This window comes from Meles meles, chromosome 4 (genome assembly GCF_922984935.1).
Source record: "Meles meles chromosome 4, mMelMel3.1 paternal haplotype, whole genome shotgun sequence".
Lineage (NCBI taxonomy): Eukaryota > Metazoa > Chordata > Mammalia > Carnivora > Mustelidae > Meles > Meles meles.
This window is the reverse complement of record NC_060069.1, coordinates 32,322,039-32,338,940: the sequence shown is the minus strand read 5'-3', so window position 1 is coordinate 32,338,940 and position 16,902 is coordinate 32,322,039. Positions and strand designations below refer to the sequence as shown.

General features: G+C 49.9%; 1 protein-coding gene across 1 annotated transcript in view; it reads left to right on the top strand.

The window, feature by feature from the left end:
* ITGA9 (integrin subunit alpha 9) overlaps window positions 1-16,902 on the top strand; it is a 344,297-nt gene that overhangs the window by 64,369 nt on the left and 263,026 nt on the right. The window contains exons 12-14 of the mRNA XM_046001922.1: window positions 1,021-1,111; window positions 3,665-3,710; window positions 10,301-10,455. Coding sequence (XP_045857878.1) covers window positions 1,021-1,111; window positions 3,665-3,710; window positions 10,301-10,455 — 292 coding nt within the window. The remainder of the gene's footprint in view (window positions 1-1,020; window positions 1,112-3,664; window positions 3,711-10,300; window positions 10,456-16,902) is intronic.

Below are 16,902 nucleotides of genomic sequence, written 5' to 3'. Positions count from 1 at the left end.
GCTATCTGTAAACCTGGTTCCGATAGGGGTTGTGCTGTGCTGTACAGTATGAAAACAAAGCATTTTCTTATCTTCCACAGTGAGGGCATTGGGAGGTAAGCCTCCCCAGAGAGACTGTATAAACAAAGGGAAGAAGAAACAGGTCCGATCCCAGGAAATGGGACTTTTCTGATTCAGGAAGTTTGATATCTTTTGAGGAACTGCACCACGTAGATGATGAGTGACGGAGGCCACTTGTACAGTGAATAGCCCTGAACGAGACAGCATGTTAATACAGACTGAACTTCATGGTGAATGAAAGTATAGATGCCCTATGGTGGTAGAGCTGGCTGGTTGGGGGGCTGCCTTGTAGGGAAGAGGTTGGCCTCCACTGATTTTTTTTTTTTTTTTTCCTACAGTTTATAGAAGGTTCAGGACCCTGGAGCTCCAGATTTACTAGACAGGACAGTCTCACCTGTATGTAAAGCTTAGGAGCCTATAGGTCTTCTGATCAGCTCGGTTGAGAGGTGGTTTCCATGCGGCCTTCTCTGCCATCTGGACGTGCTCACTGCCTTCCCCCCCGCCCCAGGGAAAGACTGACGGCACCTCCAAGGAGGGGGGTGGCCCATGTTTGGTACATATTTGGGTAGAGAGATCTAAGGAAAACATGTTCTTAGAATTCTAGCCAGCTCCACCTGTGTGGAAACAAAACAGAACGGCTGTTGGAAATGGAAGTAAACATCCATTTTGAACTTCACGTGGCATGTCAAAACATTAGCACACAAGCGTAGGTGGGATTTTTGTGAATGCTGAGCTTGAAAAATTTTTAAACAATGACATGTCGTGAAGACAAGTCACCATAACCAAGTGCGTAGTCTTTGGCCATGTGCTAAAAACCCCAGGATCAAATTAGGTCCACAGTTTTCTCTTTCCACAGCTTCAGGACCAAGCATCTGACAGAAGCTGCGTATAACAGTCGAACCTTCTTACTCACCACTGCGCTCCTATCCCGTGACTCAATTTCCCTATTATCTGTTTCAGAAGCTGTCCGGCCGGAAGATAAGTCCGGTTCTGCGGATGTTTGGGCAGTCCATATCAGGAGGCATTGATATGGATGGAAACGGCTATCCTGGTAAGCTGTTTTTCTTTAAAGGCATATGAGATAAAAGAAGATAAGTGCTCGAGGTAGAGTCATTTCCAGTGGGGTTAAGCCGTGGTGACATCTGTGTGGGATGAGGAAAATTCCCATAATAGAAGGGGATACTTTGCCTGGTATTTGATTTTAAGGTGTTGAAGTTTATTTGGGGGTTTTAGAATGATCTATTCTGAAGAGTTTAAGCACCAAAAGGATGGACTGATACCAAAAGAAACAACAACAACAACAACAAAAAAAAGAAATAAAGAAAGAAAAGAAAAAGAAAAAGAAAAAAAAAACCAGGATTTCTGTGGCATCAGCTCTTTCTAATGAAGAAAAAAAAAAGCACTGTCCACATTAAAATGATAGTGAAACCTCATGTTCTCCTCAATATTTAAGCATAGTTAGAGACCTCTTACCCTTGAGATGGGAAAAAAAAGGAGCTGGACAGCACCTTCCCCACCGCCTAACCCCTGCAAGAAAATTGAAATATTTGGAGCAGAGAAGAAAACCATGCCCTCTCCCTGATGGACAAAACAGACCCTCACTGTTCTGGCTGCCTTGTCTTCAGGGTGAATTAATGCCTCGTGGTGGTTGAGGCTAATTGAAGAAAAATGTACCATTCATTTCCCACCTCAGTCCCAAGTGTTGTCTGGTTTAGGGAAAATCCCCTGGGCAGGGGGGTAGTGGTTCTTTTGGGGTTTGAAGGGGATGAAGTGGGGTGAGGTGAGGAAAGAGAAATGAGAATTTGAAAAAATCTGAAATGTTCCTGGAATTCAGGAAACATTTCCCTGGAACTCTAGGTCATCTTGCTGTCTTTGAGGAAGTACTTCTTCCACTTAAAATGCCCCAGAAGGACTTGGGAGATTCAGTGCTGGGCTGTACGAGGGCAGCGCATTTGGTAGTTTCTTATGGGCAGCAGTTTTGATCATTTTTTTGTGACCTTCCAGAGCCAGGAGGAGGGGATAGGAAAGGGTGGTTGCTGAAGTTTTTGTTCCTGTGGGCCTCATGGGCTTAAGTCAGAGAGGGCCATTCTTCTTGTTTTGGGTAATTTGTGGCTGTCCTGGAATAATACCTGATGTATATGCAAAATGCTCCCATGTGCACGATGGCTCCCATAGTGCGGCCGGTGGGTAGAGGTGGGGTGCTCCCCACGTGAGAGACATGGGTACTGAGCTGCAGAGAACTTAGGGGCCAGGCCAGAGGCCACATCACAGTGGGTAGAGACGCACGTTCTCTGTGAGTAGGTGTGTTCACGCTTCATGATGTATGTGAGTTTCTTACATTTTTTTCTTTTAAGATTTTTTAAAATTTTTATTTATTTGAGAGAGAGTGAGCACATGAATGTGGGGAGGGGCAGAGGGAGAAGCAGGCTCTCTGCTGAGAGGGGAGCCCAGTGCAGGACTCGAGCTCAGGCTACAATTCATGGATTTGCTGTTTCTTTTTCCTTAATGAGGACATTGTATAGACACAGGGATTCAGTCCGTCTTGGATTCAGATGCTTGCTTCTGTAAGATGGTAATGGGAACCCTAGGACTAAGCAGTTTATACTCGAGGGGAAGAAAGGCAGAGAACTACTAGATGAGTATATACTTTATAAGTTCAAGTTACTTAAAAATAAACATCACTGGGGCACCTGAGAGGCTCAGTCATTAAGCGTCTGCCTTAGGCTCAGGTCATAATCCCAGAGTCCTGGAATGAGCCCCACATTGGGCTCCCTGCTCAGCAGGGAGTCTGCCTCTCCCCTCTCCCTTTGCTTGCTGCTCCCCCTGCTTGTGCTCTCTCTCTCTTCTCAGAAATAAATAAATAAGATCTTAAATAAAGGAGAAAAAAATTACCATCTAGCACTTGGGTCTTGGTTTGTAGTGTACTAAGTATATTCTGGATTTTCTGATTTAAATATGTGATTTAACCTATGTATTTAAATATTTTAAAGATATTACATTTAACAACTAATATTATATTTAGTAATATTTAATAGATGTCTTCTAATTTAAGTATCATGAAATATCATCAGTTTTTGAAGAAGACCCTGAGGATAATTATGTCCACAGTGCAGACAAGGACACTGAGAGATTCTGAGGTCACAGGGAGTGAGGGATGGAGCAGAGATGATTCACATGTTCTACAAAACCTAGAGCTTTTTCCCAGCTCATTTAGTTCTAAGTATCTGCCTCTCTAATTCACTCATGTCCAAAAGATACATAATGTGACCCACATACATAATTTAATGTATTCTAGGAACCACATAAAGAAAAAAAGAAATAGGTGAAATTAATTTTAATAATCAATATAAAAGTTTTGGGGCTCGTTCATGGTTTTCGTACCAGCCACATTTCAAGGTCTCAGCAAGCCACACCCGGTGACTGGCTGCCATGTGGGGCAGTGTGGCTCTCCCTCTTCCAAAATCACCATGTGGCCCACAGGACGGCTGTTAGGGGCTCCCCGAGCTCAGTGCTGGGCGGCTGTGGCTGGGGACCTTGCCAGGGGGTGGGTCGGCTGGGAGGTGCTTCAGCATGTCTCTGAATGCTGCAAACTTCTGATTTTCAGATGTAACTGTTGGAGCCTTCATGTCGGACAGCGTGGTTCTTCTAAGGTGAGATGCTTCCCTCTTGCTTCTTGGGTTGCGTTCTTCGCGACGAGGGCAGGACTTTGGCGAGGTGGGTTGTTGGGGAAGTTCTTCACCGTCAGTCAGCAGTTCTCTCCGTGCTGCTCCTGGAGGTGCTCGGAAAGTAGAAATGCGGTGGTCTGGTCCTCCCTGTCCCCAGTTGCAGAGGTTCCGGCTGGCGGGCCTCGAGTGGCTTGTAGTTCTGAGACAGTAGCCTCCCTAGGGCTTGGGGTGGCTTCAGCCCCAGTGGTTTTGCCTTTTGCCTTGAACAGCTGCTTCATGAATGTGCGTACACGATGTCCTCATTTCCTATGGGTGCCAGGACACTCAGGGGTTCCCAAGCACTGCCTTGTCCCAGCCCTTCATCCCCACCTTGTCAGTCCCAGGATCCCCAGGGGTGGGAGCCTCCTGCCCTTTGAGCAGGACTTGCTTGTCTGTGGGGGCAGAGATGTGGGATGGGAGCCCATGCACCCTGAATCTCTCCTACTAAGGCTGGGGGCTGCCATCCCGCCCTGAGCCATCTCCAAGTATTTCTGTCCGTATGAGTCAGAGGAGGCCAAATTACCCTTTGGAGTGGGAGCCAGCTCTTAGGTTTTGTTAATAACCTGATGGCAGAACTTCCTAAAATAGGCCAGTGGGATCTTAGAGCTGGAAGGGGTCCCAGAGGCCATGGAGCTGCACACCCCAGATTCTTCTCATTCAGCAGCGCCTTCCTCCAAGTCTCTGGCTGTAAGGCACACGGCCCTTAAGGTGCCCCTAGGGGTGAGAGCTTAGAAACTTTGGAGGGAACCAGTTAACCCCAGCTAACTCAGGATGTTAACCTGTTAAGGAGGCAGAATCACCTTAGGTTGGGAGGGTGAGGTCCAGGGCCAGGTGGCCTGGGTTCAAACCCCCACTCTGCCGTTGGGAGGCGGGTAGTACTTCCTTCACTGGGTCCGCAGAACTCTGTGAATTAGTACTACATGCAAAATGCATAGAACAGGTCGGGGGTCAATGAATGTTAGCAATGCTTAGACAACTTATGCAAAATGTGCCTCCCTAAAATTCTGCTTCTTGATTCTATATTTTGCATGTAGCAGCCCTTCAGTATTTGGTAGTGGCTTGTGTGTCCCCGAGGTGGTGATGTCGCTGTTGCCATGTGACTGGATCTCCACTTTCTTTATCCCCCAGCCCTCACCCCCGTCCTATGGGTTGGCCATCCCCTTGCAGGTAAAACAGCTTACGTAGACTCCAATGACTGAGGTGACATTTCAGAAGCTGAGCTTACCCGCCGCCTTTGTGGCGTCCTTCTCTCCTCTTCACCGCCCCGAGCAGCTTGCTTTGGCTTGTCACGATTCCTCTAGAATAAAACGTGTTCCCCAGCTCTCACAGTTGAGAAAAGGCGCTCCTAAAACTGGGAGTATCTGACTTAAGGTATATCCTGTAGATTCTCTCTTTTTTTTTTTTTCTTAAAGATTTTATTTACTTATTTGACTGTGTGTCAGATCCCGGGTGCATCTCACAGAGCAACTGTGCAAGCAGCCCATACAGCCAGTGTTTGCTGAGTGCGGCCACATGCCAGGCATCGCTTGGGCTCCCACATGCTCAGCTCTCTCTGGTCGTTCTGGTTTTTTCTTTCCCTTTGGAGGTGTAAATTGCATATAGCAGAGCCTGCTGATTGAACGATAGGGCTTGCACAGTTGTAAGCAGGTGCCTGCGTGTGTAACTGCCACCCATGAAGATAAAGAACATTTCCATCACCCCAGGAAGTTTCCTCCTGCCTCTTCCCAGTTACGCCCCCTTCCGACGGGCAACTGTTGGTTTGATTTTATTTTCTTTTTTTTTTTTTTTTAAGGTCATACTTTTTTTTTTTAAAGGTTTTATTTATTTATTTGACAGACAGAGATCTCAAGTAGGCAGAGAGGCAGGCAGAGAGAGACGAGGAAGCAGGATCCCTGTTGAGCAGAAAGCCCAATGCAGGGCTCGATCCCAGGACCCTGGGATCATGACCTGAGCCAAAGGTAGAGGCTTTAATCCACTGAGCCACCCAGGCACCCCTGTTGGTTTGATTTTCATTGCCGTAGATCAGTCCTGCCTGTTCTAGAATTTCACGTAGATGGAATTATGGAGTCCACACTCTCTCGGCTCTGGCCTATTTCACTCAGTGCAACGTGTTTGAGATCCCTCCGAGCCGTTGTGTGGTGTTCTTTTTCTGCTTACTGAGCAGTAGTCCGCTGACTGAATACACGGTAGCTTCTTCTGTTCTCTTATTGGGAGAACATAATTTTTTAGCGGGGGGAGAGTCAAAGAAAGGGTAGGGAGACAGACGCTTAAGAGAGAATCAACCCCGAGATCATGACCTGAGCCAAAATCAAGAGTCGTATGTTACCCGACTGAGCCACCCAGGCGTCCCGATAGAACTATTTTAATTCTTAGTTTTCTTAACAATACTGTGATATAGATATTATTACTATTATTCCCATTTTATGGATGAGGAAAGCAAGTGACCTTGAAGTTTTATTAATTTTAAAAAGTAGATAATTGTCGATTGTGGTCCGTGCCATGGAGGATGATGAGGCAGGGTCACGTGGTCAAGGGCCCTGGCCCGCATCAAACCCAGCAGAGAGGGCCACGTAGTCATGTTTGGAGGTGACAGTGGTGTCCCTGGCTCTGGCAGGTCAAGAGAAGTGAGGTGCGGAGGTCAGATCGCTGTGGGTGGGGGAGAGGAGGAGAAGCAAGAAAACAGATGGTGAAGTTTGACTCCTTTCCAGAAGTTTGGCTACAAAGGAGCAAATGGGATTGCCATGTGGCTCAGAGATTAGGCCAAGAGTCTTTGAAACCTCTTTTGCTCTCCTTGGCCCTTTCCTGACCTGCACTAGTCAGAGGCAGTCCCCTTTATCTTCACCCTCATCCATAAAAACTTGCCCTGACCCCACTCTCGCCTTGGTGCCTGAAGAGACAGAGGGAGAGGGGGACGAGGTTGAATGGAGGTTAGGGAGGAGAGGAAGGTAGGATGCGGTGTATAGACCATGGGTGGCAGGGACCTCATCTTTGAGCCAGGCCCCAACACTGGAACAGGTCCAGGGCAAGGTTCAGCGTGGAACGTGGGTAAGGGTGACCACCTTAGGTCTCTTCCAGGAGCAGGGAAGGCAAACTGGGGCCCCTTAGAGAGGGGGCCAGGGAGGATCAGGCAGAGGGACTGCCGAGTGTGTCTGAGTGCCAGGAAGGCGTCTGTTGATACGGTGCTGGATGTGGCTGAACGACTGTGGGGATGCCAGCAGGCTAAGCGATGTGCGCATCCCAGCATGGCCTAGCTGACCAGCAAGTTAGGTGGACTTGAGTCCCCCTTAGAGTTTGGGTGAGACCAGAAAAAGAAACCAATCATGCACAGGCTCATATAACACACCATGCCCATTTTTTTTCTTAATATTTTATGTATTTATTTGACACACACACAGATCACAAGTAGTCAAAGAGGCAAGCAGGCTCCCTGCTGAGCAGAGAGCCCAAGGCGGGACTCGATCCCAGGACCCTGAGATCATAACCTGAGCCGAAGGCAGGGGCTTAACCCACTGAGCCACCCAGGGGTTCCACACCATGCCCATTCTTACATGTCCTCAGGGAGAGTCCAGATGTGTATGGGCCTGGAATCCTTCAGGCTGCCGCAAAGGGCACACCTTACTGTGGGTGGCGTTAAGGGCACAGACTTTAATTGGCTGCCTGGAGGAGATGGCTCCAGGGCTGGTTTAGTAGTCTTCATCTTCATGGGGGTGTCAGCGCTCAGTCTGTCTGACAGTGTCTGTCCCACATGCAGCACTGCCCCCCGCAGAAGGCTGGGGTGATGGGAGCAATACCCCATCAGACGGCATCCTGCTTGGTTTTACCTGAGGTAAATGCAGGGGAAGTACAGATCTACCTTGACCTAGGAAGGAGTTACTGTTATGATAAACCCACCGTAAGTTGAAAATATCCTACATGGAAACATATTTACTACCCCTAACCTCCCGAGCACCGAGGCTTAGCCTGGCCTGCCTCAGCTGCGCTCAGAACACTTATACCTGCCTGCGGTCGGGCACGGTCCTCCGACACCAAGCTGGTTTGATAATCAAGTGTTGACTCTCACGTAAATTACTGAAAGCTGTGCGTGAAGTGACAAACAGAGCCTCCATGCGGCTACAGAAAGGGTGTCTGCGTAAGGGCTGTTTAGCCTCGTGACTGGTGGCAGAGCCCGGGACCTGTGGCCCCAGGGCCAGCGTCACCACACAGTCATCCCACATAGCATTGGCAAGGGGATCCTCGGGCATCCAGATTCACAGTTCAAAGTTCGGTTTCTCCTAAGTGCACGTCAGCCTATCATAAGGTTGAAAAGTTGTTACATTGAACCGTCCTAAGTCAGGGACTGTCTGTATCAGGATTTGAACCGTCGGAGTCATCAGAAGGAGGTAGTCTAGCTACCAGCTTGTTAAAAATTAAGTCTTGAGGGCCTTTGCGGTGCTGTCCTTCAGCGCCCCTCTGCAGGCGGGACCGTGGGCTGGCCCCACTCTGCCCGTGCTGATTTGGCGCTCTCCGATTAGCCGCAGAGGGCAGGGCCTGTGTGAGGGCGATGGGCTCTCTGGTGCTGTGCCACTCCAGTTCAAAGGGAGCGATGAGAGTTCAGGAAAGATTTCTGGGCTTTCCCTGGTCCAAGAACAATTCTTGGAACTGAAACAGGGTCGAGGGCCTGATCTGACTGATGCCGGTGAGACGTGTGCTTCTGAAGTTCTTTGTCCTCACCTCAGAGGATCCTGTGCTGACGGCCTCCATCAACGTCATTTTCCCGGCCTGCTCCCCCGGCCTTCCTCTGCAGGGCTCTGCCGGGAGCGGGGACTGGGTGGCCCCTGGCATGGCAGGAGGGGGTGAGGCCTTCCTTCTGTGCGGTGACCAGGCAGCATGTGCCCTGGGCAGGGTGGAGATCTCACAGGGTGGAGACCAGCACTCCCTGGTGCCTCTGTCTGTTTTGTGAAAGTTGGGGTGCTCCTGTGGTTTTCAGTCCCTGGACCTGTTGTGAGATTGGCACCCATTTCACATCAGGTTTTTGAACACTGATCCTGAGGCTATTGGGATGAATTTGGGGGGTCCTAGCCCTTCAGGGGCCTGTAGACGGGTGGAGCAGCCTTGGAAACAGACAGTGACCTTAATGAGTAAGTGAGGGGAGGTGTGAAGATGGTGCAGGGGTCCTGGAGAAGGCCTCCCAGGAGAGGGACCATGAGCTGGCCATGGAAGGACCCAGGACTTTCTAGAGTGTCTGTTGGTATCTGTCCATTCCTCTTGACAAGGAGCAGAGCATTTATTTCTGTGTTATTTAGAGCATCTTACAAGGATGAACCCAGAAGAAAATTGGAAGGCCGGGACCTTGGATTTCTTTCAGGCACGGCTATTGTCTGACGTCTGTTGGCCTTACAGCTGGCTTTGCTCTGGGAGACCCACCGTTCCATTGCCCTTGTCCCAGCTCTCCCAGCCTTGAACCCACATCCATGGCAGGGGTGGCAGCCGTGAAAACCCTTCACCCCCCTTGGGTCACGTGTGTCCTTCCATCCCTCTTTCCCTGAGGTTTTCCTTAATACCTTCTTCTCTGAGAGTTGTGTTCTTTTTTCCCATCTGTCTTCTCACTGCGGGCTCTTGATAGGGTCACTGTGCACAAGGGAGGTCATTGTTCTCAAGCCACTAATGCTTCTTAATCTTGTTATATCACCCCAGTGGCATGAAGGCCGGGGCTTCCTGGAGGTAAAAGGGTCTCATTGTGAGGCCTGGAGGGGAGAAGGCTAAGCCACAGCTTAGGGGAACCGTCCCTGAGCAGGTGTTTGCAATGACAGCAGAATGGCCCTGAGTCACTGTCAGCTTGGTCGGCCAACCCTGGGGATCCCCAGAAGGTGCAGGAGGGATGCCGTGTATCGATCCAGTACGGGGTGGGCGGGGATGCTGGCCATCCACGTTGGTGTTAAGGATGCCAATGTTTATAGGGTTTCACTTGCTCCTGGGCCAGGTGGGTTGATTTCTTCAGCTCTGAAATGCTTTGCCGTTACCAGCTGGGACTCTGGGGATCAAGTCCTTTTAGAAAAATGCTTATTGAATTGAGGGAGTAAAGGAAGGGGGAGGTTTGACGCACTGGCTGGGACTGGAACTCTGCAGCTCATGCTTCCAGAGACAGTAAGGGCATGGCCATTCCCGACGGTACAGCTCTTTCTCGAGTCCTGGCATCCACTGTAGGAACTCCTCTTAAATATATTACTATCTTCCTAATAAAATGGAAATCGGAACTTAATTGGTGAAATTTTAAATAATCACCCAACATCTGGTGGTTCATTTATGGCTTCACCCAGATGTGTTTTATTAACAACTTACTTGCCTTTACTATTGGGAAGTTAACCGTTAATTTATTAGGAAATAAGCCACTTCGAAAACCAGGAGAAAGTATTTACAGGGCCCATTGGCCCTTCTCTCGCCGGTTATTTCATGGTTTCGTTAAGTGCTGGGCTGAAGGCCGAGGATTTCTCTCGCTGGATTACTTTTTGTTCCGTTCTGAGAGCCTGGCTAAGTCACCTCCCTCTCTTGACGCACAGGGCGAGACCCGTCATTACGGTGGACGTCTCCATCTTCCTCCCAGCCTCCATCAACATCACGGCGCCTCAGTGTCACGATGGGCTGCAGCCTGTGAACTGCCTGAACGTCACCGCCTGCTTCAGCTTCCACGGCAAGCACGTTCCAGGAGAGATTGGTAATGAGCCCCTGAGTCAGGGCTTGGGACGGCCACCTTAGCTGGAGAGGGCTTGTGCGACTGTGGTCACTGAGGGATTCTTCTGGAGCCTTTGCTTTCCCTGTGTGTCCTGACTGGTTTTGCAGGCAGCAGATACACAGTCCAGACCCTCTTTCCCTCTACAGTTCCTGCTTTTTTCTGCTTCCCGTAGTTTCCCAATTTAACATAGCCTCCAGCTCTAGAACAAATAACATTTGACCCCAAGCATCCTTTCCCCACATGTGTGACCAGACTGAAACCTCACGGGGCCACAGGTGTCACAAGCCAGTGGGACTTGTGGAAAGGTAGCGACTGGAGCCTCGCCCTCACAGAACATTCCATTTGGTTAGAAAAAAGAAGTGGTGGGTCTTTGGAGGCTCCCCCTTAGCCTGGGGCACCAGCCAGAAGTCAGGGCCATAAGCCCTTGACTGGGGAATCTGAGACCAGGGATGGATGGTAGGATCAGGATGCTGAATTTTATGAAGCCCTAGACTTGCAAAAGAGGAGGACCTGCTTTGTCAGCTTCGGATGATGGAAAAGAGACAGCAGGCCCTGCTGTTTCTCTGGTTGGAGAAGGCCAGCTTGCTAGCCCAACTCTAGAGGTCAGTCCCTGGAACAGGTAGGATCAGGGCGGAGTAGAACTTAAGAGCACGTGGTCACCTGAAGGGAATGAATCTAGAACACTCCTGCAGATTAATAAATGCTTTGTTCTTACTTGGAAGACTGATTTAATAATAGAAAATAGAATTCTAGGAAAATTTAAAAAAACACACAAAAAACAATAAGGACCTGGACTTCCTGCATTTCTTCGACATTTATAGAGTCAAGTGTCTCCCTTCCCTAATCACAGTGTGGTCCCTGGGCCCAGCAGTACCAGCGTCCTCTGGGTGCTTGTTAGAAATGCAGAATCTCTGGCCTCACTCTGGGTCTGAGAATCAGAATCTGCCTTTTAACAAGATCCCGCAGGATCTGTGTGCGCATTTATGTTCGAGAAGCACTGATCTGGAGCGTGTGTGTGTGTATGCTCATGCGCACTCGTGGGCACGCAAACATGCACACGTGCCCTGGTCTGTTTCTCAGCTGCACCTTGAAAGCTGTATGTTATTTAACAGTGCGCTAATCCTTCTAGGCTAATAGTCTCCTTGATACTTTATCTTGATCTTCAGATGGTTGGAGTAAGTTCTACAGTCAAACCTTGAACTTGTTCATAGAGATTTCTTAAAAAAAAAAAAAAAAAAGAACTTAGGAATTTCAAAACTGAATGTAAACATTCCATGCACTCAGGACTTGGTGGCAAAGAATTAACAAAAGTTTTATGTGGAGCCCAGTGAGAAAAAGAGCAGGCTCAGTGAGAAACGTACTTGCTCAGGGTCACATAGCTGTTGGTGAAGCCAGGAGTTGAATCCTGGTTTGAGCATACTTATTTTTGCTTTCCAAAAACTCTTTCTTTCTCATCTCCTCCCTAATGAGTCTCTAGGGAAACATTTTTTTCTATTGGTCCTAGGCCTCCTATGTCCTCTGCCCAATTAGATGGTGTGTCTTCTATCGAATTCCAACTCATGATATAGCTGGACTCCATTAAGAAACATTATGAAAGAATTGAGTTGAAGGTTTATGTTGGTGTGTATAAAAATAAGCAGAACTATCCTAGAACTCTAAAATAAGCAAGTGATTAATAGTTCATGTGTGTGTTCATTTGACAAATGTTTATTGTGTGCCTGCATATGCCAAGCATATCCTCATGGAGCCTCCAGTGGGGGTTACAGAGTTTCTATTATTTTGATCCTGAAGCCGTGTACACCATTCCAGGCTCTTTAATGACATCAGTGTGGTGGTAATGAAAGTATTTTGGTACAGCAGGAACAGACGAGAAGAAACCCAAGATGCCAGTTTTTGAGCAAGAGGGATGTCAGACCATAAGACAGAGTGGACTCTGATTAGAAGGTTTGGGGCTGAGCCAGGAGGAGATGTGGGTGTCTTCTCATGCTGCTGCCATCCAGTGGGTCTTCTGGGCCCCAGTGACTGGGGCCCCTTTCATTGACCTCTAGGCAGAATTATAATGGAGTCTAGGCTCAACCATGACCCCTGAAGAGTCAGGGAATATCAGAAGAAACAGGCCGGCGGATAGCGCATGGTCCTGCCTCTAGTGCGCAGCATGGAGGAGGCGGGCTGCCGCCCATGTGCAGGTCTTGGACTCTGAGCAGCAGCATGCTCTCCCACTGAAATCAAACATCCCTTTACCATCTAAGCAGTATTTTTCCACATTTACTTTAGATCAAGGCTTACACATGGTAACGGGAATTTTGGTGTCAGTGGGGCGATGCAGAATATTCTCCATCCGTTTTTCTTTGCTGTCTCCAGGCATTCAGGGAAAGGTGATGGATCTCCATCTTCGTAGAAATCTAGTGAAACATGAGCTAGCTGTGGAATATGGAGAGACTTGAGGAGGAAAAAGCAGGCAGCCCTTAAGGAAATGTGATAGAAATCAAGGAAGTGACAGGTAGCTTGTGGGGGTCCAGCAGTGGTGGGATATCCCTGGGGTCCAGCACAGAAGGCAGGGCCTGGGCTCTGCATGGTCAGGAGGATCAGGTGCCTGGTCTCCAGGTGGTGGAAGGTGGGGGCACCACCACCCTCCGCTGTCGTCCAAGCTCAGCGTCACTGTGCAGGCCTCTGTGTTGGGAACTCAGGGCCAGGGCGTGATGACCTTTCCTCTCTCCCCTTGACGGCAGTTGCAGAGGAGCCTGGGTCCTGGTGGGTTTGGCCACAGAATGCCTGGCAAATGAATGCCCGCCTTGGGCCACCCTTCCAGGCCCCCCTCAGTGTCTGCATGTCCACGGCTGGGTTGCGTCCGTAGAGTGGCTGCATTGGTGCAGTGTGGCCTGTGTGCAGTGTGGCGCGGTGTGTGCTGGGTACCTCCGAAGAGCTGTCGGAAGCCTTTTCTATCTGCTGGCATCTTGAGCCGTGGGACCTCCCCGGGGATGGCTTGGGGAGCCATAGATGCTGCATGTCACTTGTAGGCTGACCTCTTTGGTTCCTCCTCTTTGGTAGGACCTGCTGGGGAAGGACCTCCGCTCTCCTCTTCATCTTCTGCTTTAGCTGTGGGAAACCACAGCTCCCACGTGGTCTCTGGGGTGTTCGGGGCTGGCTGATGGCCTCTGGCAGGACCATGGGAACTTCAGAGACTCTGTAGGGGGTGACTCTGCCTTGGCCCCTGGAATGGCAGCATCCAGTTAGGAAAACAGAAACCAGTTATTTTGACAGAATTTAATATTGGGAATTGGGAAAGCAGGTCATGGATTTACCTGGTAGTCACTGCCAGAAACAGTCCCCACTTCTGCGTCGGCACTGGTGTGGGAGGGAGGTCTCAAAGCGTGGTGCCCAGTCCAGCTGCAGCAGCGGCATGTGGGAATGTTAGAAATGAACATTCGAAGCGAATCAGACCCTGGGGCACTGGGGCCCAGCCACCTGCCCTTCAGCACACCGCTGGGGGTGCTGAGACTTGAGGACCCCTGGTCAAGCAGACAAACAGAAGAGGTCATACCTGAGGCGATCAGAACCTAGAAGCTTGGAGAAGGGACTCTGCTGACCTGGGACTTCAACCTTGGGGGAGGGGGTAGCAGCAAGTGCAGTGGGGGAAATGCTGATGCTGGTATTAACTACAGTTGGAACTAGCTGCCAGGGAAGCCTGTCACCCGCTGAAGCTGATAGGAGTAGGGAGCAGGCAGGAAGATGCAGCCCTTCTCCAGCCTCCCTCATGCTGACCATCTGGGTTAAGCCTCTCACAGACCCGCTAGCAGAGACCCAGACCCAGCCTCACAGAGCAGGGTGGGTTGGGAGCTGAGAGACATCAGCTTGAGGAACTAGCCCAGCCAGCAGCCAGTCACGGAAGCACCTGTTGGGTTAAGTTCTTTTTTTTTTTTTGGAAGATTTAATTTATTTATTTGATAGAGAGGCAGCGAGAGAGGGAACACAAGCAGGGGGAGTGGGAGAGGGAGAAGCAGGCTTCCCACAGAGCAGGGAGCCGGATGTGGGGCTTGATCCCAGGACCCTGGGATCATGACATGAGCTGAAGGCAGACACTTAACAACGGAGCCACCCAGGCACCCCACAAATAGTTAAGTTCCTTAGAGTGCCGGAGGACACGTTCCCCTCCCTGGGCGCAGAGCAGAGGCCAGCAAGACAGAGCCCTGGCCCTCCAGGAGCTTGCGTTCTGCGGGGAGGGAGGCCTGTGCAAACAGCCCACGCTCCCTCACCCAACCCCCACTTCTGGATGTGTCCAGGCCCTTTTGTTTGGTAGGCCCTGCTTTCCCTGCTGGGGTGCAGGCACGCGTCCAGCTGTAGCGGTTCGGAGAACAAATTTATAACCCATTTCACCAGGCAGTTTAAAACAAGAGTTCTGCCCATCCCAAGTGTTATTAATCCCTTCATTCTTGGACTGGGAGGCAGCGTGTCACTCCTTGGAGCATCCTGGCTGCGGTAAGCGCAGGGAGTGCTGTGCCTAGAAGCCTTCTGCCCCTTCATCCTGGGGCGGAGCCTCTACCTGCTTCCTGGCCAGGCTAAAGCCGAAATGTGCTCGGCAGGCTCTGGGGACTAGGGATGGAGCTGGCAATTCTGGACTCTCACTTAGAGGGCTAAATGAAAACCAGGGAGGGAGCCCTAAATCGTTGTGTTTTGTGCTCTGATCTGGCACCCCAAGCCGTGAGCAAGCAGGGGTGCCTCCCTGCCTCTGGACAAGCAGTGGAGCCCAGGTCCTAAGCATGGCACCAGGTCGTCCAAGCCAGTAGCAGAAGTAGGGTCGAAACCAGGCAACTTGTCTCCAGGCCCTTCCTCTGGCTTTAGGTGGCGGGGGGGGGGGGGGGGGGGGGGCAGGAGGGTGTGTTTCTCCTCCAGAGAGCACACATAACATTCTCCAAGCTCCTTCTGGTGTCTTGAGAAGCAGGGAGATAGGATAATGAGGCAAATCCATGTTACATGAGGCATGGGGTAACCTCATCTAATAATTATCACCTCGTTCCTTTATGGGGTGGGGAGCAAGCTTAGGAGAGCTAGTAAAGGGGGAAGTATCCTTCCTCCCCCTTCTCTTGGGAGACTCTAAGGGAAGCTTAGTAAGTCTGGAAGGAGGATTTATTAGTTAGAATTTCACAGCTGAAGTCATGTTGCGATGGAGAATGGGAATGAATAAAAAACTTGGTAAGACCGACCAGAGCTGAGTTGATGCAAGACAGCTGGCTCCCTCCTGGCCCAGGCCAGTATGGGGGGCCCTTGGGAACCAGCTGGGGGCAGGGAGAGGAGGAGACTGCAACATGACTTGGGGCTGGTCAGCTTTTCCATCAACATGACATCATTCGACATGGCATGGACACAAGCTGCCAGAAGGAAAACCTGAGGATGTGGACTGTGCGGTGGGAACAGGCGCTAATCAGAACCAGTACCCTTCCCGGGATGGGGGCTGGCTGGCCTGGCTTGAATTAGGGGCATCCACCCTCCCACCAAGCCAGGCTGCTGGAGCATGCCAGCTGATTGGCTGCTTCTCTGGCATCTCTTCACACTGGGGCTCCCTTTCAGACGCTCTTGGGTAGGTACTGTTTGAACCTGCCAATTGAACTCAGGGCTCCAGAACGGTCTGCACCTCTTGCCACCCTGATGGCTATGAGACCCTCCTCACTCAGGCTGGGCTTCCCATGATGAGTCTCCTGGTGGCTTTCTTCTTGAAGAGAGAGTGTGATAGGAAACTGACTTCTTTTTATGTGATTTAAAATGTCGAAGTAAATTTTAAATCAGGGAGAAGCATTAGCCAGGCAGTTATGAAGATGAAAAGCTTCCAAAATGATTATACTTGGCGAATTGGATAATTTGGTCTGTCTGTGATTGTATATTTTAACATTTTAGGAAAATCTGATAGGTGAACGTATTGGCACGCTCATGCTCTGCCTGGAGCAGAGCAGTGGTTATGGTCCTCGGCTCAGTAACTGAGTTGTTTCTGTCTTCTCTTCAGCTGTCTGAGGGATGTATCGGGTCAGAGATTCTATAGTGAGGTGGAATGTCACAGGACTAAAGTGTTGGAAAATATCCACACAGTGCTTGACATACACTGAAGGCTGAATCCATTCCCTTTTCCTGACCTGCCCCATCTTAATTCAGATTCTCCCAGAAGCAGAGCCTGAGTCAAGGATTTGGTGCACATGGTTAATTCAGGCTGTGGTCAACCCCAGGAAGCACCAGTAGGAAAGTGAAACAGGAAGGAAAGGAAGCTGTGTCAGTCAGGGTTCTGCAGAGAAACAGAACCAATCGGATGTGAGTATATTGACATTGTAGTTTGGAGGCATCTGAAGGCAGAAATATTTCTTTCGGGGTGACTTTAGTCTTTTTCTCATAAGGCCTTTAAGTGATTAGATGAGGCCCACCCACATTATGGAGGGTGATCTGCTT